The 27,541-nt window shown below is 32.8% G+C and overlaps 2 protein-coding genes across 3 annotated transcripts; one reads left to right on the plus strand and one right to left on the minus strand.

Moving 5' to 3' along the window:
• Positions 1 to 146: 146 nt before the first annotated feature.
• On the plus strand, positions 147 to 1,832 carry LOC126690367 (thaumatin-like protein). Its single transcript, XM_050385472.1, has 2 exons — positions 147 to 476; positions 1,779 to 1,832. Exons 1-2 carry the CDS (start codon positions 147 to 149, stop codon positions 1,830 to 1,832), a joined length of 384 nt encoding a protein of 127 aa, XP_050241429.1.
• Positions 1,833 to 17,049: 15,217 nt separating this feature from the next.
• On the minus strand, positions 17,050 to 22,700 carry LOC126689482 (type IV inositol polyphosphate 5-phosphatase 7-like). Of its 2 annotated transcripts, none has more exons than XM_050384690.1 (14): positions 22,028 to 22,700; positions 21,745 to 21,866; positions 21,281 to 21,352; positions 21,108 to 21,192; positions 20,902 to 21,006; positions 19,963 to 20,800; positions 19,656 to 19,849; positions 19,173 to 19,281; positions 18,916 to 19,064; positions 18,419 to 18,688; positions 18,152 to 18,257; positions 17,697 to 17,779; positions 17,418 to 17,600; positions 17,050 to 17,322 (listed from the first exon to the last, which is right to left on the minus strand). In XM_050384690.1, exons 1-10 carry the CDS (start codon positions 22,048 to 22,050, stop codon positions 18,466 to 18,468), a joined length of 1,920 nt encoding a protein of 639 aa, XP_050240647.1. In that variant the 5' UTR covers positions 22,051 to 22,700; the 3' UTR covers positions 17,050 to 17,322; positions 17,418 to 17,600; positions 17,697 to 17,779; positions 18,152 to 18,257; positions 18,419 to 18,465. The 2 variants fall into 2 exon arrangements, with proteins under 2 accessions (XP_050240647.1, XP_050240648.1); XM_050384691.1 differs by having other exon boundaries at positions 21,779 to 21,866; positions 22,028 to 22,699.
• Positions 22,701 to 27,541: the final 4,841 nt, after the last annotated feature.

Raw genomic sequence — 27,541 nt, forward strand, 5'->3', positions numbered from 1 at the left:
TTAAATTCTTCTTCTACATTCTCTACTCCCTTTCCTTCACAGGTACACTATTTTCTCTCACAACATGGCAATCTTTAAAACCCTTCAACTATGTATAGTATAGTTGAAAAACTTACATCGTTGCCTATTGTTAATTTGTTTTGCAGATGGGACATATATGGCTTAAACTTCTTGCCACTATAGGCCATTTAACCCCAATAGATGGTGGCTTTCATCTCAATAGTGATGAAGAAGTAGTGTTTGAAGTTCTGGAAAGATGGTCTGAAAGAGTATGGGGCAAACAAGGTTGTTGCTTTGATGAAGATATTGGCAAAGGTTCATGCCAAACTAGTGACTGTGCTGGCCTTTTGCATTGCCAACGCATTGGTGCAGTCCCTCCAGCCACAGTTGATGAAATGACATTTGGAACCTCTAAATCAAACTTACATTACTATGATGTGAGTTTGGTTGATGGGTTCAACTTGCCCGTGTCACTGGTTTCCCATAGGTGGTTAGTATTATGCGTGCAAGATATAGGTGGTGAGTATTAGGAATGTAGGTGAAATAAGTTTTCATCACTGGATTTTATTTATTTATTTATTTTACAATTGAAAAATATAGTAACTCTAAATTATAATGCATGTGAATTATTAACTTTTTCTTTTTCTCTGGCACTACATCTTTTATTTTTGCTAAATGGCACTACTTTTTCAGCATTAGGATCTAGAGGAAACCTATAGAATATCAAACATGTGATTATTATGTGAATATGCAAATACATTCAACTATCTCTAAGAACCAAGATTATCACAAAAACTTAAACACAAATGATGTTGAGATAAAACAAACACAACAATCCTAAAAACAATTATTAGCAATCCACTAAGCAACCAAGTCAGCCTACAAACAAAACTAAACCAAAATTAATGTAAATATGTAGTTTCGATAACTCTGCAAGTAGCAATTTTGTTATATTTTAGTCTATCACATACTGATAGATAAAGTGGTGAATTTGGAGGTAGTTATCCAAATTCCAAACTGTTTGGTTAAGCGCCTAATAATTTTAAGGGAAATGGTAAGGATTAAGGAGTACATAGATGAAAGAGTTAGAGATAAAGCAGAATTTTTAGTTAGTTTAGAATTTAGTAACTGTAATATTAGTACAAATTAATTAAACTGATTCCCCCTCTTCTGATTCTTAAAAAAAAATAAAAAATAAAAAAAAGGATTCCTCCTCTTCCATCCCTTAACATTTGTTTTATTTTATTTTATTTTATTTTATTTTATTTATATCTATTCAAGAATCCCCTTTACACCCTTACATTTTAATTTTATTAATACTAACCTCTGAACACGCGCTCACACGCATGCTCAGAAACTCTTCTATTTTTTGGGTAAATGTTAATTTAGAGCATCCATTATAATTTCTAATTATTACATTTTTCAATCACAACAAAAAAAAAAAAAAAAAAAAAAAAAAAAACCTAGGGGTGTGATGAGTATTATGTGTGGCGAAATAATCTTTCATCACACCCCTAGGTTTTTTTGTGATTGGAAAATGTAATAATCAGAAATTATAATGGATGCTCTAACTTAACCTTTACCCAAAAAATAGAAGAGCCTTTGAGCACGTACGTGAGCGCGTGTTCAGGCTAGTAAGTAATTAAAATTTCTCTAGAGTAAAGGTCTTATTCACATGGTGTATTGTTCTTTTTCTAAAGTAAAGGTATTTTCTTTTCTCTAAAGTGGTTTTGTATACAAAATCTAAGTTGTTTTGGTATGCAATTTACTTATTATAGGTAACTGGAGCTGGTGAGGAGCAGTTGGAAAATGTGAATGTGGGGCAAACTTAAGTTGTTTTTGTTCATACTGCACATTTGCTTTGGCCAAAACAAATGCATATTGTGTAAATTTGAGGCAATATGTCCAAGATATTTTTTATTTTGTAAATTATATTATAGTAGTAAAATTTTGAAATTGCTCATTATTAATGTTTATATTTTGAATGTGGATATTAAATTTTGATCAATGTGCAGGAGCACATCCAATTTTTTTTTTGAATGGAAAATACTTATTTCAACGGTTACAAATCGTTGAAACTTATGTCAAGATACCCTTTATCAACAGTTGAGTGCAGGTTGATAAAGGTGTAAAACTTTTTCCAACGGTTTCATAGGCTGTAGAAAAATATTCTTGACATGGTTTTTAATAATGGTTCTCTACGGTTACTCCAACTGTCGAAAATACTTTTTTCAACAGTTTTTAGTACTTTTTTCTACGGTTTTAACTGTTGAAAATATCCAAATATCTTGTGGTGTGTGTATATCTATATATGTGTGTGTATGTGTGTGTATGTATATATATACTATAAAAAAAAAAAAAAAAAAAAAAAAAAAAAAAAAAAACACCTTATCGAGAACCTTCATCTCGTTGTGTTATCTCATAAAAGAACCTGAACCCTTAAACCCGTTTCTCCCCACCACCAATCCAAAACTAGCCAATCTATTTCACTTTTGAAATGTCAATCATGAAACTTGAAGTGGGCATGTCCTGTCTCAATTTCAAATTAATTTCGACTTTTGAAAACTAGGTGTTTGAATTTAATTTTTCCTATTTAGTAAAATTTCTTTCTAACTAGTGTTCTAATTTTGTGGTTAAATCTGTTTTCAACCAAATGATCAAATGGCAAAAATAAATTATTGGTTGAGAGGAGCACTTCAGTACAATCATGTGGTGCCCTAGTAGATTCTAATAATTTCTCATGTCTTTGGTAATGTACTAAGGTAAATATTCTTTATGCAACAAACCTTTTTATTTTTATTTTTAAAGATGTGCTTAATTAATTTGTCTTTTTGTTCCTACCACGCATGTTGTAATTGTTGTTTTTATTTCGCAATTGTTATATACATTACTAAGTATTCAAATATTGGAGAGCAATGATCCTTTTGCTCACATAATAGTAATTTTACTAATTAAATTAATTGTGGAATCCATTCTTCTTCCTATGAGAGGAATCAGAATTGCTCACCAAGTATATCACAAATATTTACTACATATTGATATTAGTGTTATTACAAATTAAGTCGTTAAATTTTAAACACAATATAAGAAATGAGTAATGCAAGGATATTACAAATTTTATTGCATAACTTTCACAATCAGATGTGGCAATAAATGTGATCGGTGGATTTCAAAACATAATAAATTAATGTTTTAACAACTTTTAGTGATTAGTGACATCAATTTTGTAAAATTTTTGTTCTACATAGAAATAATAAATGAATGTTTAATAACTTTTAGTGATTAGTGACATCAATTTTGTAAAATTTCTGTTCTACATAGAACTTATAAATGGATTTCAAAACATAATAAATGAATGTGTTAATAACTTTTAGTGATTAGTGACACATCAATGTTGTAAAGTTTCCGTTTTATATAGAACCTATAAATTGATGTGTCACGAATCACCAATATATATATATATATATATATATATATATATTACAAATATTTAATTATTAAGTGGATAAAGCCCGCCAATCAAATTCATCGCCACATCAATTTTCAAGTTTTATGTAGAAAAATTGTAGTTTCTATTGGAATGATTATATAGTGAAGCCATATGTATACATACAAACTTGAGAACATTGAAAAGAAGAACAAGGCAAGTAAAAAAAAAAAAGGAAACTTTTGAGAAGACAACTTCTCTTTTATTCATTCATAGTAAAAAGCTAGAGATCTTCATTTTCATACAAAAGATAACGCCACAATACATACATGAGAGCTTTTTATTCCTCTCAAATAACTCCACCCCATAGTTACAGAGATAACTCATATGCTGCTAATAACTCCATCCACACACCAATTAGTCTCACCAACAACTTGGATCAGTTGATGTCTTTAACTTAATCCATGAAAAAAATTTATTTTTTAAAGAGCTGCTACTCTTTAACACAACCTGTGGAATTTTTTTTTTTTTTTTTTTTTGAATGATAGAATTTTATTAATTTTTAATGTTTTATTAACTTTGGGACACACTTGGCATGCATGCATAAATGTAATACACGTGTGAAACAACAACAATCTACTGTTTTGTGCCTTACCTAAACTACCACCAAAGCATGTGTGTGATTAGTCTATTAGTAATAAACTTTGTGCCTTAGCTAAGTTAATGTGGTGTTGGGAAAAATTTTATTATTTACAAAGTTGAAGACTCAAAGTTATCGTTCATTATCACGTGATTGTTTAACAAATCTCCTTTTCTTTTCTTTTTTTAATACTTTTTCAAAATGGCAATTTTTTAAAGGAAAAGATCTCACATCTTTATGCTACCTCAACCTTAACCAAGTAATTATAAAAATAAAAATCCTTAACCAAGACACCAATAATTGTCTCACCCTTTTTTCGCTAAATATTAGTGCAAGATGTTGATTAACCATTATTTTAGTTTTTTTATTAATGTAATACTAAACATGGATTTGAACTTTTAACTACAGTTTTTGTATTTTATTTTATTTTTAGAATTTTTATATATAGCATTATGAAGTTATTAGGTATAGAATTATGTGAAAAGAATAAATAGATTTAAAAATATATATACAATGTGGATAGAATAAAAAATTGGTCTAATCTCAGTCAGACCTTGAAAATATTAAAACGTGTCAATTGACTTACAAAACTCTTGATTATAAATATCTATTATTGAATAAAATAAAAAATAAAAAATTAATGCTAATAATGCATCATTGTCAACCTCTAATATTAATATTCCAAATCAATATATATATAACCGAAGCCTCTAAAACTCCCACAATTTTCCACGTCATCACTATTTTCTTTTTCTTTTTATTTCAGATTCTTTTTCCACGTCAGCATTATTTAAAAACAAAAAAACAAAAAAAAAAATTCTGATTTTATATGATAGATATTAGAAGATCATATATAGATACATATAGTAAAATTAATGTCACTTAGCCGGTTGTCATGAATTAAGAGTCACATTAGGAATTGGATTTTATTAGAGTGGCATGGAAGTCTCTAAATCATGTTTGTATGCAATGAAAACTCCTTCACAGTGAAGGAGGTGCCGACTTACTCTCCTATATATGTATAAACCTACGTGTGTTGCCGCAAACTATTCTTTTGTTACAAACACTTCTTTCTCAAGGTACGAAAATTTCTCTTCATAGCTTTCTCTCTTTAGTTTTTCTATTCTTTCTTTAATAGTAGTTTTTGTATGGTCTGTGTTTGTGTTTGTTTTTCCTTTAATAGTCCGTGTGAATATATTTCTTGGTACTTATGCAAAATCTTTAAAGATGCCTTCATATTCTATGTTTCCTTTTCGTTTGCTATTTCTTGGCTTATATTATAGATTGTAATGTATATATTCATCAAACAATTTAGTTAATTGGTTTTTACATCCTTAAACATCACCCGTTCATGAATGGAGATTCCGTGCAATATATCACTAGGTTATTGTAGAGTGAAATTCTCTCACAACAATTTTGACATTTTGACTTTTTTTTCCAATTTTTTTTATTCAAGGGTTTAGATTCAAAGTTACAAAAGCAACTTTCAATCCAAACCTTTCAAAAAAATTTCTATTGATGAATTAAAAAGCTGGTGACTTTATTTCATAAAGTCATTTTTTTTATTCTTAAGTAGAAAGGATAAGATTAGAAAAATGCAAAACTATTTTATAAGCATGCTAATTATATGGAAACCTAATTCAATTAGGAGAGAAGTTCAATTAGAATTAGGAGAATAAGCTACAGGTCAAATGGAAACCTAATTCAATTAGAATTAGGAGACATAAGTTACCACATAGAATAGAAACCTAAATTCAATTAAAATTAGTAGAGATAGAAGTTACCAAATAGAATAGAAATCTAATTCAATTGGAATTAGCAGAGATAGCTAAGAACCTTGTATGATATAAAATCTATAATAGTGTTCCGTATTATATGTTAATATATTTATATTTGGTTTTGAAATTTTCTATTATTGTTTTAAAGTGTTCCAGATTCAAAAGATACGCTTTAACCCTCTATTCCAAATATTAGTTTTATTACTTTTATAGTTTTACTTAAACTAAGTGATATTTGAACGTTGGTGGAATTTTCATAATGAGGTTGTGTTTGAAATTGTAACTTTTAAATCAGTATGCTAGATTATGATACTTTTTCGATTACTAATATTGTTTGGTTACTTAGCATAATAGTTAGAACTTAGAAGCTATATGGGCGTGGTCATAAGAATATGTTTTTTCTATTCTCTACCCTATACAACACTTCAATATATAACATTGGTTACACATTTTTGGATTGAATATTCACTTTAGAATTTTGATTATAATGAGAAGAATTTTGTGTAACAAGTTGCCTTCTTTGAACTCTACCATTGGTCCCAAATATTGGAAAAAATATTTCTTATAGGACCTTTAATCCTTCCTTAACAATTGTAGTTGCTCTTGCTTGTGCTAAAATTTATGACTTTTTAAATCAAATTGTTTTCTTCTAAAAGCCTGTGTTATTACCCTATCCATTAAATATCATTATCTTTGTTTTCATACTAAAAGTTTGTGTTCTGGTAAATTTATATCTTTGTGGTGGGAAGTTTAATGAAAAGTTTTTAAAATCTCATATCCAATAGCTTTCTTGTGCATCGCACGGGTTAGCGACTAGTTTTTAAAATTCTTGAACAATGAACTTTGGCCCCTCTAAGATTGAATCCTAGCCTCGTCCCTATTTGAGGGAATTTCCAAAATTCCAGCAAAGTACCAACTTATAATTCAACTACATGCTCAAGGATTTCTACTTCCGGATGGTTTGGTGGGGGAAGCACATCAACAACAAAATACAAACGCATCAGCAACAGCAACATGTTGCCGAAACCCAGATCGAACAGCAGTTATATATGTGTTTTGAAAATCTCCTTCATATGCCCACCATACAAGCAGCACAAGGTCAAACTCAAGAATAGTTACCTGAAGTTCAAACCCAAATCGAGCAGCAATTAAAACAAAGTAATGAGCAACTTCTCAATCCTATACCCGCCCTAACACTCCAGATCCACCAGCAACTACCAGAGTGTCAAGTCCAAACCCACCAGCAACTACCAGAGTGTCAAGTCCAAACCCACCATCAAACACAACATGAACAAGTCCACAAGACGCAGCCATTATCACTACATCAAAATAAGTCTATTATATCAAGTGTTAATACAACAAAAATTAGTATATTAGGTTGTCTTATAACAACAAATATATCATTGCAATAACTAAATATCAATTATTTTACAATCTATTGCAATAACAAACATGAGGTTGTAATGAATATATTATTACAATAATGTAATACCAATTATTTTACAATCTATTATAATGAAAAAATATGAAATAATTATCTATTACAATGACTATATCATTGCAATAACTTGACCAAAAAATTTTTTGTCAATTTTTTTGCAATCTATTGCAATAAAATTCGTGAAATTATAGTCTATTGTTATAAGATATTCGAAGTAGTAAATTTTTTATTGTAATAGCAAATATAGTATTACATCAAAATTGTCATTAAAATATTTAAAGTTTTTTGCAACAAGATTTTTTTAACATAAACCTATTATATCAAATTTTATTGCAACACTTTGCATAAACTATTGCAATGATCACTTTGATGTTATTACAACAATTTTTTTCGTTGTAATAAACATTTTTTGTTGTAGTGTATTGAATCTGGCCCTGATCGATGTTGAGTCGCAATTACTACAGAATTTGACTGAGGTTGAGCCGCAACCAATACAAGACAGGGCCAGGGAGGAAGAAATGAACGAGTTCTTCTTGAACGTCGAAGACCATTTCCCAACCAAGACCAAGAAACACCACACGGCTAGTTCCACCTCCTTCAGCCCAAAATATTTAGACTTTAGTTGTAAGTTAATATCGGCCCTTTAAGGGGTCTTCATAAATATATATATAAATATATATATATATATATATATATATAATTATATTTTTAAAGGTCTTATACAAATGGATAGAGATGAAGAAAAAAATGTTTAGGGCGTAATGAGTTAGCATATAAACTATATCCTATGGAATTGCTAACAATCTTGAGCTATGCTAGTTTTAATCTTCTATGAACCATGATGGCGGGATTACATAGTATTGGATTCATAAAAGTAGTCAAAAAACGGTAAACTAGAATTGAATGGATGACATTTATAAATACATCAAATATTGAATTTAATTTTTTCTTTTTCACCCCTCTCTAGTTTTCATTTTTGTACATTAGACGCTCTAGAAGCTGAGTGACTAGGATGAGAAAGGGCCTTAAGACCCTTGTGGTATGGCTATATCGTGAGGTTCTTGGCTTTTCTTCTTATTGTCTAGGCTTGGCTCTAAAGAAATTAAAAATCTTCAATTTAGAGAGTTTCCAAACTCGTGGATAACAACATGTGCTATAAGTTACGTGGAAAGTCTAGTTTCATTCACCGGTGAAAATGTGTTTCAGAATTAATATGCCTCAACTCCTAATTATTTTCATAGCATGGGAATTTTTATTTTATTTTTGCCTTTAATTTGTCCTTAGGTGTGATTTAGAGAAGATGATATTGCATCTTATATGGATTGATGATGTATTTATTAAGTTTCAATTCCCTATTCCTATTCAATTTTTTGCATTTTGTCAATAAATGTTAATTTTTTTGCATTGGGATTGTGGTTGAATTTTGGTGGAGGTAAAATTATGAAACATTTTTGCTATCAATTGATTCTATGTCAGTTGTTATTCTGTGTTTGGTGAATTTAAATAGAGAATATGTCAAGAAGGTATTAACCTTATGGGCTTTGTCTTGTAGAATTTCAATTAGTTGCTGTATCCTAAAATCTTACCTATTGCCACGCCAAATATGTGAAAATATTTTACATATAACTGTAAAATTTTACGGATGAAAATATATTACTTCAAAATAAATGGAGTGTTAAAACAAAAACTATGGTAATATGGCTGGCTTTAAGTTACAAGAATGCTTATTTTTTTCACAGAATGGTCATTGTTAGGAAGTCACGAAGCACCATCAAATGACTGATTGACAGTCATGGGCAATGATAACTGATCATCCAAAGGTTCTGCAAAAAATGGCTGTACAATTCCATAAGCAATTACTTGGAAGTTGGAACATCTACTAATAGTTTTAGTGAGGGTGCCACAGCTTTGGTACACATAAAGAAAAGGAAACTAGTCCTTTTTTAAATGGTGACTTTTTTTAATTTTTATTCAATCAAGGAAACTCGAGGAACAGCCATTTTTTAGTTGCTTGATAACTAAGCCTTACGTAGAACAAGATATGAACCTGTGACAATCACCCAAGTTATGAATACAAAAGAGGATACCATAATAGAGCAATCAATCACGGCACTGAAAAACAAGTTCCTCAATGGAATAGAATTCTACCAGAAGAGGACTTTTATTGCCTTAAAACTTTGCTTCATGTACTGCCAAACTATAGAATCTCTTTGCCAAAAATCTCACTCCCAAAGAATTTATGTTGAGTTTTTGATCTCTTAGCAAATATATATATCCTCTCCTACTCAAACTCTTCCTCTCTCTCATTTACATTTTCAGCAGGATCAGCACCTCTTTCCTCACCTCTCAAACCCCATTTTTGTTTTTTTTTTTCAAGCTCTGACTGTGAGTAGTGTGTATGTTCACTTTCTTGCCTCTAAACCCATGAAGGCCATCTTCTTTTTTTCACTTCTTGACGTTTGTTTTCTCAAAAGAACTCTAACCCTAGTTTTATTTTTTCTTCTTGAACGTCTATTTTCCTGAAAACCCTAACCCTAGTTTTACTTTCTTACAAAAAACGCATACCAACCAAAAATCCTTGAGACCCTAGTTGTTCACTGATGCCTTCCAAGCTCTCTCTTCTTCATCGGACGACAAGCCAGGGCATGATCAGGCTCGATGAGTCAGAGACTTTTTGGGTGAAGATGCTCCTAGCAGCGCCAAAATTGGATCTACCACCCCTCCAGAAGAAGCAAAAGCGTCCTCACAAGAGTATATTGACTCTGGGGTCAGTTTGGGAACCGAACGACAAGGGGTCCAAGAAGAACCCCGACGAAGGGTTTGGGGAGTTTCTCAAGGCTTGTTTTCAATGCAAAACGAAGCTCTAGGATGATAAAGATGTGTACATGTATGGGTAAGTCTTGCTTTCTTTGGCTCAGTTTTCCTCTAGTTTATTTTCTTGTAATTAAACAATTGCTTTTACAATCAAACAGGGCGCTTAATGGTTTTGTCTTAAATTATATTATAATCTGTTTAAATATGTGATTTTATTAGTTTTTGCAGTGTCTCAGTTATCTTTTTTAGTAGGACAGGTTGCCCTTGAACTATATTTGATCCCTTTGAATTGATTGTTTCTAAGTTTAGCTCATAAGCAATTTAGTTGACTGAAATTCTTAATTAAACTTAAAATGATCATATATCATACTAAAATCATTAATGACTAATCTAAGGACCAAAAATATATTTAAGTTAATTTTTTTTTATAAGAGATAACTAATAACACGTGTGTGTCAATATATATAATGCTAAGACACTCGAACCAACTATATTAATTGACTTTATCATTTGTTGTTTGTGGAAGTAATCATAATCTGCTACTTCAATGCAATATGTTTAATTTTTATGACAATTAAGCAGCAACTAGTTCCTTGCTTTGATTTAGCTAAGCTGAATTGAACTAAATACTTAGAACTTCCTACTATTGAATTTTATGTACTTAATGTATAATCAGTTAGGTATTCAAAAGTGACAAATTTATGGAACTAATTTATATTATTCAGACAAAAATTAAGGACCATGTTGGAAGTGGTAAACCAAAAGGTGCCTCTTGATATTTCATAACAGTTTGTGTCTTTTGTTTTTCCATAACTATTTGTGTTTATTGTCATTCCATAATGTTTGTGTCTTTGAGTTTTCTATATTCTAAAATTTTTTATTATGAAACAAAGAGTTATGACAATAATAATAGCTCTTGTAACATCACCCTATAAAAGGGGATAGATGTATGATGTGAAAGTGTGAGAGAAAAAAAGTTGTAGTGAACTGTCAAGGTCTTTTTGCTTGTGAGTTTGAAGTACTCTAATAAAATTTTTATTCCTCTCTTTCTTGTGAGTACTTTGTTGAATTTTAAGTCAAAGCTTTATAAAGCCAACAGACCATCGTATCTTTGGTTTGTGTTATATTATATGATTGATGAATTAAAAAAATATGTATGCATCTTTGGTTGCATAGCCCTGTGTATTTCTTTATTACTGATATATCTGTTAAATGAAGAGGATCATGTTCATATTAATTGGGATGTGTATTTACTTCATATATTAAATTGCTAATTTGATGCATGAAACATTATGGTGCAGTTAACTAAGAGCATTTTCCTCTCTTGCTTGCTGTGACAATCAGATGTCATGGGATGGTTTTCCAAAACTAGAATCTTCAGAACCAACAAAGTTGATTACAGGAAGAAAAGATATGCGTAGTCAGGGTTTGGGTGGTAAAAATGGCATTCCAACTCCTACAGCTAAGTATAATTAGTCTACTGATAGTTCACTTGTTAGTAGTAGAGGTGCAGAGTGGTGTAATTTTTGCATCGGCTTGCAATCTTGTGCAGGATAGAGATAGTGTACACTATTTTTTTTTTTTTTCCATATTTTCATGTTGAGTTGAATTTAAGGAGGATTCAACTTGGTTCTGTTTCATTGTTTACTTCTGATTTGCATTACAATTTCTAAGGAAAAAAGAAAAAGAAAAAGAAAAGAGACATATATCGACTAATATTGCAGCCTTAATTTCTTAAGATGGTTGTATTATTTTTTTGGATACCCTACTTCGTTTCTAGTTATAGATGATACTCTTCATGTCAGTGTCACTGTTTTGCTTTTTATGTAGATCTTCTGGAAGATTTATGGCAGATGAGGCATGAACTGTCATGCTAGCCAAATTTTATGGTGATTGTTTGATTTTTGTTGTCAATATATGTAACTAAATAGAATTGAATTACTATTTGTAAATTTTTATATATAACAAGAGCTTGTGGAAATTTTTCAGGAAAGTCGATTATTGGTTTCTGTATCTACTTGTACCTCTGTTTAGTTTATCTTATGTTCCCGCTAAGAATGCAGCTATTTGTATCTAATCAGTAATCATGCGAAAAAGATTACAGAAACACTCCCCATTGGCTTATGAGATCCTAAATATAAGTAAATTTTCATAATGACTTTATTTATAAGTTTTTGATTCATCTTAAACAAGTTAAAACATTGAGAACATATATAATTGCAAGCCTTGATGAATACACTTCCAAATGTATTTTGTGGCTTTTGGAAAAAAGCTTCCAACCAGCATTAAATCTGACATTATCAAAGGGCATTTAATTATTATGTTTCACTTTTATTCTTTAGCAAAGTGTACGTATGCATAAATTGCTATAAATTACAACAACGGAAATTGCTTTTTGGTCATTCATCTAAAAAACAAGGTAGTGGGCGGACATTTATATAGACTTTTTTTTTTGGGGCGCAAGGAGAGGGATTTGGCTGCACATTTATATTTGCAGGTTAAATTTCAATGAACTTTGTGCATGCACAATGATCATTTGGACATGTTGAGGAAGGATAAAGTAACTTGTAACCGGGATGCCAAATGAGCCAACAAACTAATGAGTAAATACTACGTGGAAGGTTATCAGGACCAGTATATGACAAAAGAATATAAATTGGATTATATAGCTGACTTAGTATGTTTTTCACTTTCTCGTTTAGGAAGAGGGAAAATGATTCAATATTATGTAGACCTTGTATAAGCTGTAAAAGAAATAGCAAGAACTCTATCTTTGATTGAGATTAATTTGTAGAAGTAGTTTAGTAGCATATTTTCAAGAGAAAATGATAGCAACTTGGGAGGCAAAGGAACGTAACCAATCCTTTGCTATGGTCGGCACAGCAAAGACAAAGTGATGTGCTTTTACCTTGTTTACTGTATTTGTAGCCCATTTTGCCTATCCTTCCCACTAACCAAAAGCTTCTGCCACCGCATAAAATCTCTCCAATAGTAAACAAAGTGATGTTCCATTTAGACCCTATTAAGCTTTGAGCAATAAAGGAGTAGGAAAGGACCATAATGACTTCTAATGTCCACAAGTTACCTAGTTCCCAGATTCAATTATGGGAATATAGTTAATCTGCAAGATATTAGAGATAGAAGTGGAAAACTAATCTGTGCAAAAGGAAAAGGCTCTAAATTATGACTTCCCAATATAGCTGTCAGATCTTTAAAGAGTTGCTTTTCAAGTTTGTTGCTTTCCTCAAAGAAAAAGTAGGGTAAAGAACCACCCTTTTCAGTTAAATCATAAGCAGAAACATAAAAAAGCTTCAAACTTCTATCATGAAGTCCAAATTTATGACATTGATTACTTCCAGTAATGAACACCCGTCAAATCTCTACCTCTTCCTTTTTCTTTTCTTTTTTGAATTATAACAGAAAGTACTTATGTTTACCACGTCTGCTCTTCCATCATTCCTTCACATTTGGTTTTTCTGGTTCTTTCCCACGCACCCAAAAGAGGAAAAAAAAAATTCATTGACCTAGTGAAAACTTCCCTGCTTACTTGGAACTGCTTGATTGGTGAATTTAGCTTTTGGAAAATGCTGAAGTTACTACCAATTTTACAATAAAAAATTTGCAAACTAACATAAAAATGAATGTGATTGGTATTACATAAACAGTATAATAAATAAACTAATTTCTTAATGTCATTTTGTTCCTGTTTTAAAAATAACACATCAATTTATAGAATTTATGAAGTAAAATTTGTAGTATGGTTAGAATCACTCTTTAAGAGATTATTAGTACAACCAATTGCATCACCACAGACGGTTATCTCCTAGTCATTATGCATAACTGCAAATGTTTGGACAAGACTTTTAGATGCCATAAAGAAGTTTTTGTTAACCGAGTACATTCTCAAACTGATATTTCCAAAAGCCAATTAAGAAATACACCAAGAAAGATTCTATGAAAGTGATTGATCGTACCACAAAGTTTCATGAATCATATATACCAAGGTCTAAGAAAATGAGGCCACAGTTAAAGAGTTACAGGTTACAGCAAAACCAAGAAAAGCAAAATAGAGGCTTGTCCTTTTCTGGTTTGTGCAATAGGGAACATTTCAGTCACGCTTCAGGGCTGACTCTCTGAAGTGGTTTTTGCCTGCAAGGCTGCTATTGGGGACCAATTACCTAAAGCAAGCTATTAATCTGCTCAAGCAAACCTTCCAATGGATAACAAATGCAATTAGTAATACAGTTTCCAGTCATTATGCCAATCAGCAAGCATGTTCTTTAAACATCTTTCCATTTTTTTTTTTTTTTGTCTGAAAGATGATAAAAATTTAAAATTCATCTCTCTTTCATTTATTATATATTAAAAAAAAATGATAAAATTGGGGTGAAGCGGCATACCAATCAGGAAATCACCTCTCTTAGACCTCACAGAAGTGGGAATTATACATGGGTACGACCTTGATAAGACTATAAGAAAGACATTTGCATATGTTCTGCCTAATTGTCTTTTTTATCCTGCGGGTACTTCAAACTATAGATGGAGCGACTTAAAGGTGCAAGTTCTTCTGTAGGCTACATGCACTGTCTTTTGCACTGTGGAAATTTTCCAAGACATAATGGGAAAATGCATCTCATTTTGCAAAAATTACATATCAGAGACCTTCACATGAGCTGCTGTCCTACTTTTCATCAGCAATTACTGCTGATTGTCACACCCCAGTGCCACTCAAACTTGGTCAGTACAAAACATACAGCCTCGGTTGACTTTTAACTTATATACATCAGGCAAAAGCAATACACTAAACATTCAACTACATTGAAGTAAATTCAGGTGTGTGTAACTGTTTTTCCCCGTCCTAGATTTGAATAAGAAAGTACTCAAATTTCAGAAGTGAATCTTCCAATTAACTATAGGTCCTATAAGTTATAACTCAACTGGCATGACCCACTATGTTGCATAAAAAAAAGGTCCAGGCATTTTAAGTCCAAGCTAGAACCTGGGCACTTGAGTTGGGTATGAGCCTCTCTATGAAGGTTAAGGGCTTGTAAAAGCAGAAAGGAAATGGGATCACATCAGAAGAAAGGAAATGGGATCACATCAGAAGAACCCTTTTCACTCCATAATTATGACTCTATACTAGCATCCACGCCCATGCCATGCGTGTAGAATCCTCAATAAAAAAAGAAGAAAAAATCATGCATTTGAATCTTTAAAAGTTAAAAAACTTCAGAGAAAACTCCAAAAATTTAAAGGACTCTATTCATCATGGTTTAGTGAGGGAAACGAGACCCACAAGAATCTTTTTTTGGCCTTGATACCGACTAGGTAGAGCTTTCTTTTTTCCTTTTTTTTTTTTTAGGGGGGGTGGGTATGCATATGGAATTTTATTCAGTTATAGCCAAAGGCAACTAGCTTGTGTAGCTGATTCAAACTACCAAGTTTCAGAGTTCACGAGTGACAAAAATTTTCGTTGAGCACTCCCCTCTTTGAAGCTCTCAGCTCAAATTATACCATTCAAGTCAACTACCTGCAATTGAGTAAAAGAGAGCTAACTAGAACTATAGTGGATAACTTTGATTATTGTTAGTAAATGAACATGTTTTACATGACAAAGTGTATCTTTCCTCTATGTTTTACACCTTAGTCATGGTCCTTTCTTGAGCCCTGCATCAAGGCATATCAAGAATAATTGATGTCTTGATTCGGGTGTTATCAATGGCTTCTATAGGTCAATCATTGTGTGTGTATATATATCCTATATTGGATTCTTGAAATACACAATTCAAAATGGTACAAACATACATACAAAAAAAAAAATGGTACAAACATAGTCACAAAGGACTTTCCGCTCTCTTCTCTCTACGTCTTTTATTTTCTTCATTTTATACTAATAATTACTTTGAAGTTTGAACCAGGTGACAACCTCAAGACTCAAAAGCATCAAAGCAAAATGCTTATGGGCCTCATTTCATGTTGTTTCCGGTTATGCAATAGCACCTCCAGGATTCAAACAAATAATAGTACATCATTGCAAATTAAAAATTTTCACGCGCAAATAAATTGTAGTAATAAGAGCAAGGCAAACAGTAGTGATGCACTGATGTATCAAGCATTTGGACCTCAGACACAGGCACAAGGCTTATTTACTTTAGGGAAGTGATGCAGAGTGGCCTTATGCAATGCTGCAATGCTGAGATACAAAAGGTAGGATTGAGTTTGACGCTATCTAAAATGATGTAATCATGTCATGTGTAGGCTTTAGCTGACCCATTAGTGGGAAAAACATTAATAAAATGAAATAGGTATAAGAAACCATTGGAATCCACAAAAAGGCAAAAATGCTTCCTATGCTTCTCTGTTGAAATTCTTGAGAGGGAGTACGCATGCATTAACAAATTACAGCTTATTAACATATTACAGTTTTAAGCTATATTCAAAACAATAATGTATTAAGCACAACAAATTTCACAACTTATTGAGGTAGCAAATTGTGATTAATACAACATCACTTTGATATGAGACAATTACTGAAATCATTTTTATTATAAACCAATTACAACCTGCCACCTCAGCAACTATGAAAACAGTTGTGAAACTTTTTGGGTAATTAGCTTTATTTTAGTAAAAATAGTCCTATAGCCACTTTGGTTACTCTTCATCTGAATTTGGACAGTGTTATTGCTGCCTCCACTGTTGTGTTTATGGTATTAATAGTTGAAGTAATTAATAGTAACATTTAGAATAACAGCAAAAGACAAACGTGGAATAAGAAATATTTCTTAAAGAGCAGTCTCTAAATCATGGCGTCTGATACTGCCAAAGCTGTGAATCTGCCTTGTTCTTTTCTAGTTTGTTATTCACCTCACGGTAAAAAGAAAAGCCAACAGCAGTGGGGATGGGAGACTATCAAGAAAACAACCTTTTTCAGTAGAATCATTAACTACAATAGAGGGAACAAGAGGAATCAGATTTCTATCATCAACTTCATTTTCTTCTTTCTTTACAATTGTTTTCCATCAGTTTGGCAATGAGTATCCAAAAAACCTTTCTTTACTTCTCTTTGTATTTAAAACAAAAAATTTGGTATCCAAATGATTATTTTGACTATCTTTCACCTTCATTCAGTCATCATCTATTATCTCTATAGTCCCTAGACAAATTAAAGAATAAAAAAATCGTCATCTACCCACTTGGCACTTCTTGATAGGCTGAGTTCATCCTGCAGAGCAAAAAAAGTTTTGATCATAAGTACATGGACAAGCTATTTAGTGTTAAGTATAGAAGTAAGCACTAATTAACATATGTATATAGTACCTGATTATTATGCAGGACTGCAAATGCTCTTACGGAACTTCGAGATGCCAGAAAAGTAGGTGCTTGTTAATCAGATCAGTTAACAAAATTTACGCATAATACTGAAACTTGTGTGTTGTTAGCTAACAAGTTATGATGATCAAAGGTACAGTGTGTTGAGGACAGAAATTACAAAATTAACACCTGGTAAGAGAAAGTAAAGGTTAAATTAGACAAAGGAACTGAGAGCTACAGCAAAACCAAGAAAAGTAAATATAAAAAAAGGAGAGGCAGACCAACCTTTTTCGGTTTGTGGGCAACGGAATGTCTCCATCACTCTTCAAGGGTGATGAATTTTGTTTCAAAGTGATTCCCTCCTGCAACTGGGGACCAAATGGCTAAATAAGAATAGGAACAGGCAATAGATATGCTGCTCATGAAAACTCTCAAAGGATAAGGGAAAGAGAATGTAAATGTGAAAAACTTTCAGATTATGCAAAGCGCATTTTATGTTATTCAACTTGGTTTGCACATGGATTCACAAAATGCATGCACTATGGGGACCAAAAGAGGCATGATTCAGTCCTTGGTGGGGTATTGTACTAAGTACATCCTCCATGCTTATAGCAAGAGGCTGGGAAGTAATGTCATCAAGGAGACTTGCATACATCTGTACTCCCAGCCACATATAATGCTCAAAAGGGAAAATATAAATAAAAGAGAGAGGGGGAGGGAACTGAAGGTGGGGTATTCACCTGATTGACTGAAGATGCAAATTATAATTGAAATGCAGAAATAATTGAAATTCTTCAAATGTTTATTGGCCTCAGTAATCACTCAGTTATGGGAAAGAGCAAGGATCTGCAATGGTAAGAATATACTTCAGTTAATCTCCTTGTCAGGTTAGCTTACATAATGTCAAGGCAACTAAACTAAGAAGTAAGTAATGCATCCAAAGGCCAAATGTCAAATCTAACATGTAAAATTGTGTGTACAGGCAGAGAGAGAGAGAGAGAGCTTACTCTAGTCTAGTGCAGGTCAATGTGGATCTCAACTATTGTCCATTCCTTTAGAAAAAGTTTAGTTCAGTATATCCATGTGCATACGGCAGAAGCTCCTCCACCTCAATCCTGGAATCAGAACAACTCATGCTTTTCCTCAATCGGCTCTGGCTTGACTCAACCTCTGCCCAAAATATGCCATAAACCGGTCTATGATCTGAAAATCTAGATTCACCACGGACATAGGACACTTGATGGAGGCCTTCTCCATGCCACAAAATTCGATCACACCTTTAAACGAAAATAATTAAATCAGCACAAAAAGGTACTAAAATTTATGAATGCAACAACACAAAGACCCTCACTACCTACATCATATGCTCCATAATATAGTCTACAATCCATCTAACAAAGAAAAAAATATGTATCATTTTTATTAATTTCCACACTATCTCGATTATGCATTTAAGATATTATTTCACATATTGTTGCCCATAAGATAGGACAGATGATCTTACCAGGCAGGTGTTCTGCGCTTCTCCTTTGGATGCATATCATCCCCTGCATATCTGTCTGAATTAGTTGAATACTTGTAAGTTGGGGGAAAATATATCTTCCCTTCATTCCATCCCTTAAAAACACGACCATTTCTTTGCTCTTTACGTAACTGTGAAGAGAAACATCAACAATTTAGATCAAAAGTCTTCTTCATATGAGTAATAAATCTGAAAGTAAGCAATTGGAAACAGAGAGGATTTCAGGAGAGGAAACATGCCTGGTCATTCTCTAACAATGCCCTCCAATTTTGCATCTCAACAAGTGCCGTAGCAGAGCGGTAAGAGAGGGCAATGCGATAATTCAAATCCCCAAGCCATATAACTCGACTAGATTGAAAAAAAAAATAAAAAATTAGAAGATTGAAGGCAAGTTTTGTTGAACAATGATAACTATTAGTTTATGCAAGTATATGTGTGTACAAGGTCTATACAAATTGCTGTCATTCCTTAACTTTCAAGACGTGGAATTAAGTAGATGAAAAAAAAAGAACAAAATTGGTATGTCTAAAATTAGAAATCCTATAAAATATATGATCAATTAATTTATATTCCAAGGGATGTGAACAATTAGTTTTTTTTTTTTTTTCTTATTGTTTTCAGATCCCATGAATCTGCATTTATCCTAATCTCCCCTAAATTTCTGTTGCACTGCAAGTTATTAGAGTCCTATTTAATTGATGAAAAATGTGCAAGGGTCTTACTCATGCTCAAGGATTGTTTCTGGGGACTTCTCATCGCCTGAGCCATGGACCCGTGGAAACCTTGTTTTCCTAAGGATCTCCATAACATCAGAGTTCCTTCTTAGCTCATCACCCTCCTTTTGTCCTGAAGTCAAATGGCTACAGACGAAGCAAAAAGATGTTTGGTGTAAAGACATGCTGACCGAAATTGAACCCTGCAGATTCAAGCAGAACATTGCTCATTCTTTTAGTTAAATACATCTAAGAAAATTCTTTAAAAAAAGGGGGATAAATATGGTAATGATCAGTTTATTGAATAATATGGTACCTTATTTCCGAGATAACCCATCAATCCTCTACCAACACAGGATACTTTCATGTTCCGAACATGGTCTCTCAATTCACTTCTCACCCAAACTGTGAGAAATATGCCAACCATTTGTTTGCTTGCAACTAAGCAGTACCTCGAACGTGTTGGCATTCTAAATCCATCTTCATTTGCTGCATATCCACCATAGGACATTGGTGAATATAAGACAGTACTTGGTGAATCGCCCAGACCATTATCATCATCAGATGAACCCCATCTGGAATAGTCACTAGGCCTGGAATAGTCGCTTGGCCTAGAATAGTCACTTGGCCTGTGCCCCCATCTGTGATTGGGATCATAATCACTAGGCCTGGAATAGTCGCTTGGCCTAGAATAGTCACTTGGCCTGTGGCCCCATCTGTAATTAGGATCGTAGTCACTGGCTCTGGAATAGTCGCTTGCCCTAGAATAGTCACTTGGCCTGTGACCCCATCTGTTATTAGGATCATAGTCACTAGGCCTGTGGCCAAAGATTACTCTATCACAAACACTGAATCGTCGATCAAGTCGTGGTTGTGGAATTGAGGGGTCATTGTCCATTCTCCAGCTCTGTGTTGTCTGGAATGATCGGCGATGAAAGAAAGATGAGTTCTTCTGCCTAGTTGATCCCTCAAAATCTGCATTTATTTCTACAATTGGCTCAGGAATGGGAGATGGTGTATAGCATCCACTAACACCACTGGTCCCAGGAAAATTATTTAGAGTCTTTCGAATGAGAGACAGCCATTTTTTGGCAGGGCCATTGTCTTCTGCTCCCAAAACATTACCAGCATTCAACGGAACAATTTCTTGAAAACTGAAACAGACAAAGAACAGAATGGCATATATAAGTAATGTGCCAATTTCAGAGTTTCCTTCCAAAACAAAATGTGGAAATATAAGCCTTTCAAAACATACCCAAGAACATAAATGTCAGCAGGAGGTGAGGCATGAAGCAAGTCATCTAGATTCAAATTACTTGGTGGGGGTCTTCCAGCCACATTCCATGTAGCTACGAATAGGCTGAAACCAAATCAAAAAGAGAGAAGCTTTCATAATCAATACAATTACAAGTCAATACCATTTGTAAGAAGAGAAAGGAAAAAGAAGGAAGGGAAGGTTACCTATAGTTCTGCACATCTATAATCCGAGGGTGATCAAGATTCATTCTTGCTCGCCGGACCTGCTCTGTGTTCCGGCTAAATTTTTCTGCGCATTATAGAGAGGACAACAAAAAATTAGGAAAAAAAGATTACTTACTAAGATGTGTCAAAATCGTGTTCTAATCATAGTAAACCTGTTTTGCTTTTTTTGGTTGTGCATAGCTCCCTCTCTGAGAAGCTGCTAGTCCTATATTCCACATCACCTCCTGAAGAAGAAATCTTTGTTAATGCATCAATCATACTTTTAAAACAAAAAGGATATAAATTCCATAAAGAAAAATACAAAAACCAAGAACGTTTTAGAAGCGGCAAAAACAAACTTGATCAATTGAGTTAATTCATAATTTGGTTACTATGAAACTTTGGAAAAAAGAAATTTAGAATTTAGAATATGAGAATATTCAGTACTTATGATATGTGAAACAGAATCCTCAATTATTTGGCCAAGTACATAGCATTATGAGAAGTGAGAACCATGAAAATATTTTACAATAAAGTTTAAAAAAAATACACATATCTGTTCCCTTCCTCAAAATCACATATTATTTGCTGATATTGAGGCTAAGATTTAACTCCCAAAGTTCTAACAATTACCAACCAAGTAAGAACCCATAGAGAACAAAGATATCCACCTCCATATTTAACCTCATCCGCCTGAAAATCCTCTGTTTTGCTCTTGATATTGAACCACTTCCTGACCATTTTCTTTGACCATGAGAGCTTCATCAAACAACAAACAAAGAATCAGCTTGACAACTTCCAATAATTAAGAAAAGAGAGAAAAGAATTCAGAAACAAATCCATTATATAAATTTTTTTCCCCAAGAAGAGAATATCTTTTGTAGCAGAAGAAAGTAAAAAAATAAATAAATAAATAAAACCTTGCTTTTCTTGGAATTCCCATCTCTCATTGTTTCACTACCACTTCATACAGCTCTCCAAGTATATTCTCTTCACTACTATTTCTGGATTTCAGGGTTTTGCTTAGAACCAACCAAAGATGTCAGAACATAAGGAATAGAAGTTAGAACCGCATTAGCCACTCCTCTCTTGGGTTTTTCTCTATATTAATGAGCTTTGCAACAAAAGAACAAGCTAGCTCAGTTCAACTTCAACTTCAACTTCAACAACGTAAATAAGTCTGTTGTATGTAACTCCCAAAAGTACCCAAACAGACTCTTGATGAGTTCAGCCTTAAAGAGACCAAAGAAAACAAAATGGGTTTTCTTGCTGTCCTCTATTGATGCTATTAAATGCACTCTATGAAAGCCTTTAAGACACAAAGAAGCAACAACCCAGGAAATATGAGAAAAAAAACCAACGACTGAGAAAGAGAGACAATGCTTTAATGCGTGGAAGTGAGATGAGATTCTGAAGTAGAACAAGACAATGCGGCAGAGAGAGAAAGAGAGAAAGTGTAAAGCTTTGGCCTTGAGCTTCCCTTTCTCTCTCTTTGAACAAAGAGCCTCGGTCTCAGTAACCACAGCAAAGTATCGAATTTGAACAGAATAAAGTGCATAATAAGAGAGAGAGAAAGAGAAAGAGTTTCTCTTTGTTTTTTGTGTTGTGTTGGTTTTGTTTGTTAATTTTATTGGTTTTACCACAAAGCACAAGACAAAGGGTCCAAAGCATGAAAGGGCAAACGGGCAGGCAGTTTTAAGCTTTTACATTACTGATTGCAGAACAAAAAAAAATGAGTCGGGCAGCTGAGACAAAGGCTGCCCTTTCGGTCAGCAAAGTGAAGTGAAGGGTACCCTATAGCTGTATCCCTTCTCCATCTTCCCGTTTTGGTCTACCATCAAAGCAAAAGCATACTTAAAGAAAGTAAAAAAGATAAAGGGAATGTATGTGTTGTAGACTAGTATGTAGTACTATATGACTATAGTTTTATTTTTATTTGTTTCTTCTTCTTTTTTATATTTTGTTTCTTCTTTTGTTGGACATGGAATGTTTGCAAGTGAAGGTACAGTGTTCTAACTTAAACAATTCTGAACTTTGTCTTTCAAACTTTTTTTTTTATTTAGGTTTTGTGAGGCTTTTACTTGTTAGGATTTTTTGGATTTTGCATTTTGGTGAGATTAAACTTTCCACAATATCACATACATAACAAATTTTACAACTTTTTTTTTTTAATTTGTTGAAGTTACGGTTCAAACGAGATCATCATTTTTATTATACGTCAATTATAATTGATATCAACTTAACAATTAAGAAAATAAAAAATTGTAAAGGTGCGTGAATCTCCTCAAAAAAAATAAATAAATAAAATCATTTTTGTCATTTTTTAACCCCTTTGCCAAGTTTGGTTTTGTGGAGCAATGTTATCATGCCTGTTCCTATAGGTTCGACTATTGGTGCAATGACATGGATTGTGGAAAATGTCTTTAAACTACTTTTAGGGTTGTTTGGCTCGATCTAGCTAGGCTTGTGTCTTTGGAAAAAAGGACAAGTGTCCCAATTTCAGGAAGTTGGGGGGCTCTTTCTGTTTATTGGGAAAAAAATATTTTGACCATTTTGTGTATTAATGTTGTAGACTTTTTTTTTTTTTTTTTTTTGATAGGAATGTTTTAGACTTTTAGTACTTAAGAAGTACCAACTTTGTGTCTTGGTGACTAGCATTTTCCATAATTTAATGTGAGGAGCTTCCTCACTTTTATGAGTTTTTTTTTTTTTTTTTTTTGCTTAGTGAGGTTGAAGATGTTTTTTGGTCACACAAAAATGAAAAATCATACTATTTATAGTTTGATGTGCCTCGCCGTCCGCCGCCCACACTAGCATGGTGTCTCCTCGGGCATTCAACAAACCTTTGGCTTTGTTAATTAAAAACCCATTTCAATGCATAAAAAAGCTTTTGGGTCAAGTTCCATAGTTTGAAGCATTGACCAGCCTTAATACATAGTATATGAATATATATATGAGGCCGTCTGTTATATTTGGACTCATCCTAATCCTCATGATTGCTTTTGTGCCTTTCAACAATCTATTAGGGGCAAAATTTTTATATGTATGATGTATCTGTCTTTTAAAAGACAAAATATAGTGAGCTGACGGCGTTAAAATCCAGGCTGGGGTACCACACAAACACGATGGCACAAAAACTATTATCAACATTATGAATGGAAATCCTTAACAACTTCATGATCCCCCCACTAACCCAAGTGCACAGTAGTTTTATTTTGGTTTTTATAGCCTGTTGGTCCCAATTTGAGATTATGAGGTTTTTTTTTTTTCTTTTTTAGTAAGTAAAGAAGGTTTGTGTCATTCTCTTTTGTTTTCTTTTTGTTAAAACCATTAAGATAAAAGAGTCAATTGCCCCTTTATAATATGGTGTCTTTTTCTCCCTCCATCTTGCAATATAAACCACATATGATATGGGCTCAAATTCTCTAGAATTCAACTTTAAGGACGGGTGTTTACAGGTCAGTCAAGTTTAAGTTCAGGTTAGACCCACCACTTGACCGGATCATTTTCAGAATGGGTTTTCTTGGAACCGTCGCTGAGCGGCAAATTATTGGTCAAAATTGGCCTATGGATATGGTAATATTCACGATAACAACAATAAAAATAACAACAAAGTCCTGGCTTCAAAAATTTTGAAGCGCTAATAATCTTTAACAAATTAGTCGTAGGTTTTGGTTAGCTTAACTGGTAAAGACTTTGATGGTTAAATAAGAAATTTGAGAATCAATTCTCGCCTACACCAAAAACTAATTGATGTATTGGTCTAATAATAAAGAGTTATTATCAGAAGTGGATATCATAAGTTGAAATTCTCTCTCTCAAAAAAAAAAAAATAGTCAACGTCGGTCACTTGTATTTGTTTTCCCCGTTATATTTTATCTGAAGTCATACTATATGTGATTTCTTTAATTGACATGTCTTTTTTTACTAATTTTCTAATGTAATTTCTTGTCTTTCTTTACCTTTTTTATTCCCTCAACTGGAATCAATTCATTCTTTCTTACTTGTACATTAGCCACTTTCCTCTGAACATGATCAAACCAACTCAAGTGACTTGTATTTTCATTAGTAGCAGCCACTCCTATCTTTAAACAGATTTCCTCATTTCGAATCCACTCTTTTTGTGTATTTCCACTTATATCTATGTTCATATTTTTCATTTAGTTACACTTATTTATGAATATGTTACTTCTTAATAGCCCAAAATTTAATACCATAAAAGCATAGCTGGTTTATAGTAGTCTCATAATGAAATTTCCTTTAACTTAAGAAATAGAGAAATGATATGTTCACAACATTTTTACAATATTTTTACAACAAATCTTAAGTAACAGGTTGTTACTGGTTGTTATTGTTGGGGCAAAAAAGTAATCTTAGTGTTAGTTTCAAATTTGAACCAATAACAACTAACCACCTGTGATTTGTTGTAAAAATGTTATAAATGTAGCATCTCTCTAAGAAATATTCTACAATTATACTTTTTTCATGCAATTCTTCACTTCATCCACCTTGCTCTTATCCTGTGATTCACATTATCTTTAATCTCTCCATCTCTATGAAGTATTGATCCTAGATATTAGAAAATCTCTCTCTTTAGTATCTCTTGACTATTAAGTCTTACTGTCCCTTTATTTATGTTTCTACTTTTACTAAACTTACATTCCATATACTATGTTTTAGTCTGTCTTAATTGAAAGCTTTTAGTCAAATAACTTGGCATTGTTTAACTCCTTTTCTAGTTTCATCCAACAAAAACTATATCATTTGTAAAAAGCATACACCAAAAGACAAATATGAACTTAGTAACATCAAAGGGGTAAGCATCTATTTGTGCTAGGTTTGGCACAATGGTTGTCAAAGAGATGATATGATGGTACTGAGCTATGACTTATGAAGGTGGAAGAGCAAGAAATTTGCAACAGTGAAGGGGTGAGAAGTGAGTGATGATAGGTTGGCGGCTAGTGAAAAGGCGATCGACGAATGAAAATAAGTTGGAGAGAGAGAGAGAGAGAGAGAGAGAGAGATTGGGGTAGGAAAAATATTATCATATAAGTGGAGTCGAATAAACATAAGGTAAAAATCCTAATGTGCAATAAAAATGCAAAACATGTCTATTGGGGATATAAATAACGATCGAGTTGGATTTTCAAGTGATTTATATTAAAACAACTTGAGACTCACACGAATATCTGATAATCCCTAATGGTCAAATTTGATTTCAACCACCCACCCCGGTCGAACCCATCCATAACCCTTCAAGTCAAATCAGGTTGGTCAAGTGGATCGATTATTCCAAATCTCAAAAAACCCCTGACTCCAAGGCTCTTGAAATAATAGTTCCAAGCTAGCATGCATAATTGATGAATCATTGGATAAGTTTTGAGAAAAAACTCGATGAATCCTTTGAATGAAATCTCAGCCATGGTGAAGACATAATGCGCACATGCATATGGGTATATTCTCTAGAGCCATTGGGTTGAAATAGGATAAAAACTCAAATTATGGAGAACCAATTAAAATGCCTTTTTTCCTTGTCTATTTTGTAAACATGTATAATGAGTGGACTTCCATATTGTTCAAATCAAGGTAATCTAATCAGCAAAACATCAATTACCTTCATGAAATGGTAGGTGACAAAATGCTTTTCCTTTTTGTATGAAATTTAGAACAACACAGCCACGTTTATGCTTCATCTAATGTGGGTCTTGGGGAATGATTTGAGGCAATAAGGTGAAAAAGAGAACATTGAATAATACAAAGAAACTTGTAAAGTGAAGAATTGTATCAAAGACTAAAGAGCAATGGGCCATGTTTGGTATTTGGATATCTAAAGAGCACAACCAGTGGCCCCACACCCACAGCCCTACAACTTGAAATATACTTCTTTTTTTGACAAACCTTGATGCGGCATTTCATGAGTGGTATCTATGAGAAACCAATATTTTTGGATTCAATAAGGACATAATGGAAAGAGAAATTTGGATGCGCATTTTCTCGAATTGTCATTCTAAGTTGGAGAGAGAAAGTTTGTCAGAAAAAAAAAAAAAAAAAAAAAAGTATTTCTCATTAATTTGGTTTTGTCGTATGCTAATTAATAAATAGTAATACAATTTTTAAGTGTAAAATATATACCGGGACAGAACCAAGATTCATATTTGGGGAGGGCCAAAGCTTAAAACCAAAAAAAAATTTATAAAAATAAAAACTAACATCTATTTCATATTTAACAAAATACTACCTACAAGATAAGTATTTCTTAAACATTTCATATTATAAAACACATCAACAAAGTATAACATACAAAATAAGTGTTTCTTATTTTGTGTGCGATTTTTGTTTAGTCTATATTTTTTTATTTTTTTTATTTTGGTTTTGTAGTTAAAGGGGCATGAATTTATTTATCTATTTATTTTCTTGTAGGTCAATATCTAAAT

Source organism: Quercus robur, chromosome 6 (genome assembly GCF_932294415.1).
Source record: "Quercus robur chromosome 6, dhQueRobu3.1, whole genome shotgun sequence".
Lineage (NCBI taxonomy): Eukaryota > Viridiplantae > Streptophyta > Magnoliopsida > Fagales > Fagaceae > Quercus > Quercus robur.

Bases quoted from the DNA above. Each gene is read 5' to 3' on its own strand.
- LOC126690367 (XM_050385472.1), top strand. From the start codon at position 147: ATGGGACATATATGGCTTAAACTTCTTGCCACTATAGGCCATTTAACC. The intron at 477-1,778 runs GTTTCCCATAGG...TACTTATTATAG, and splicing joins TCAACTTGCCCGTGTCACTG to GTAACTGGAGCTGGTGAGGA.
- LOC126689482 (XM_050384690.1), bottom strand. From the start codon at position 22,050: ATGGGAATTCCAAGAAAAGCAAG. The intron at 20,801-20,901 runs GTATGTTTTGAA...TGTCTGTTTCAG, and splicing joins GCTGACATTTATGTTCTTGG to TTTTCAAGAAATTGTTCCGT. The intron at 19,850-19,962 runs GTACCATATTAT...TTGAATCTGCAG, and splicing joins TGGGTTATCTCGGAAATAAG to GGTTCAATTTCGGTCAGCAT.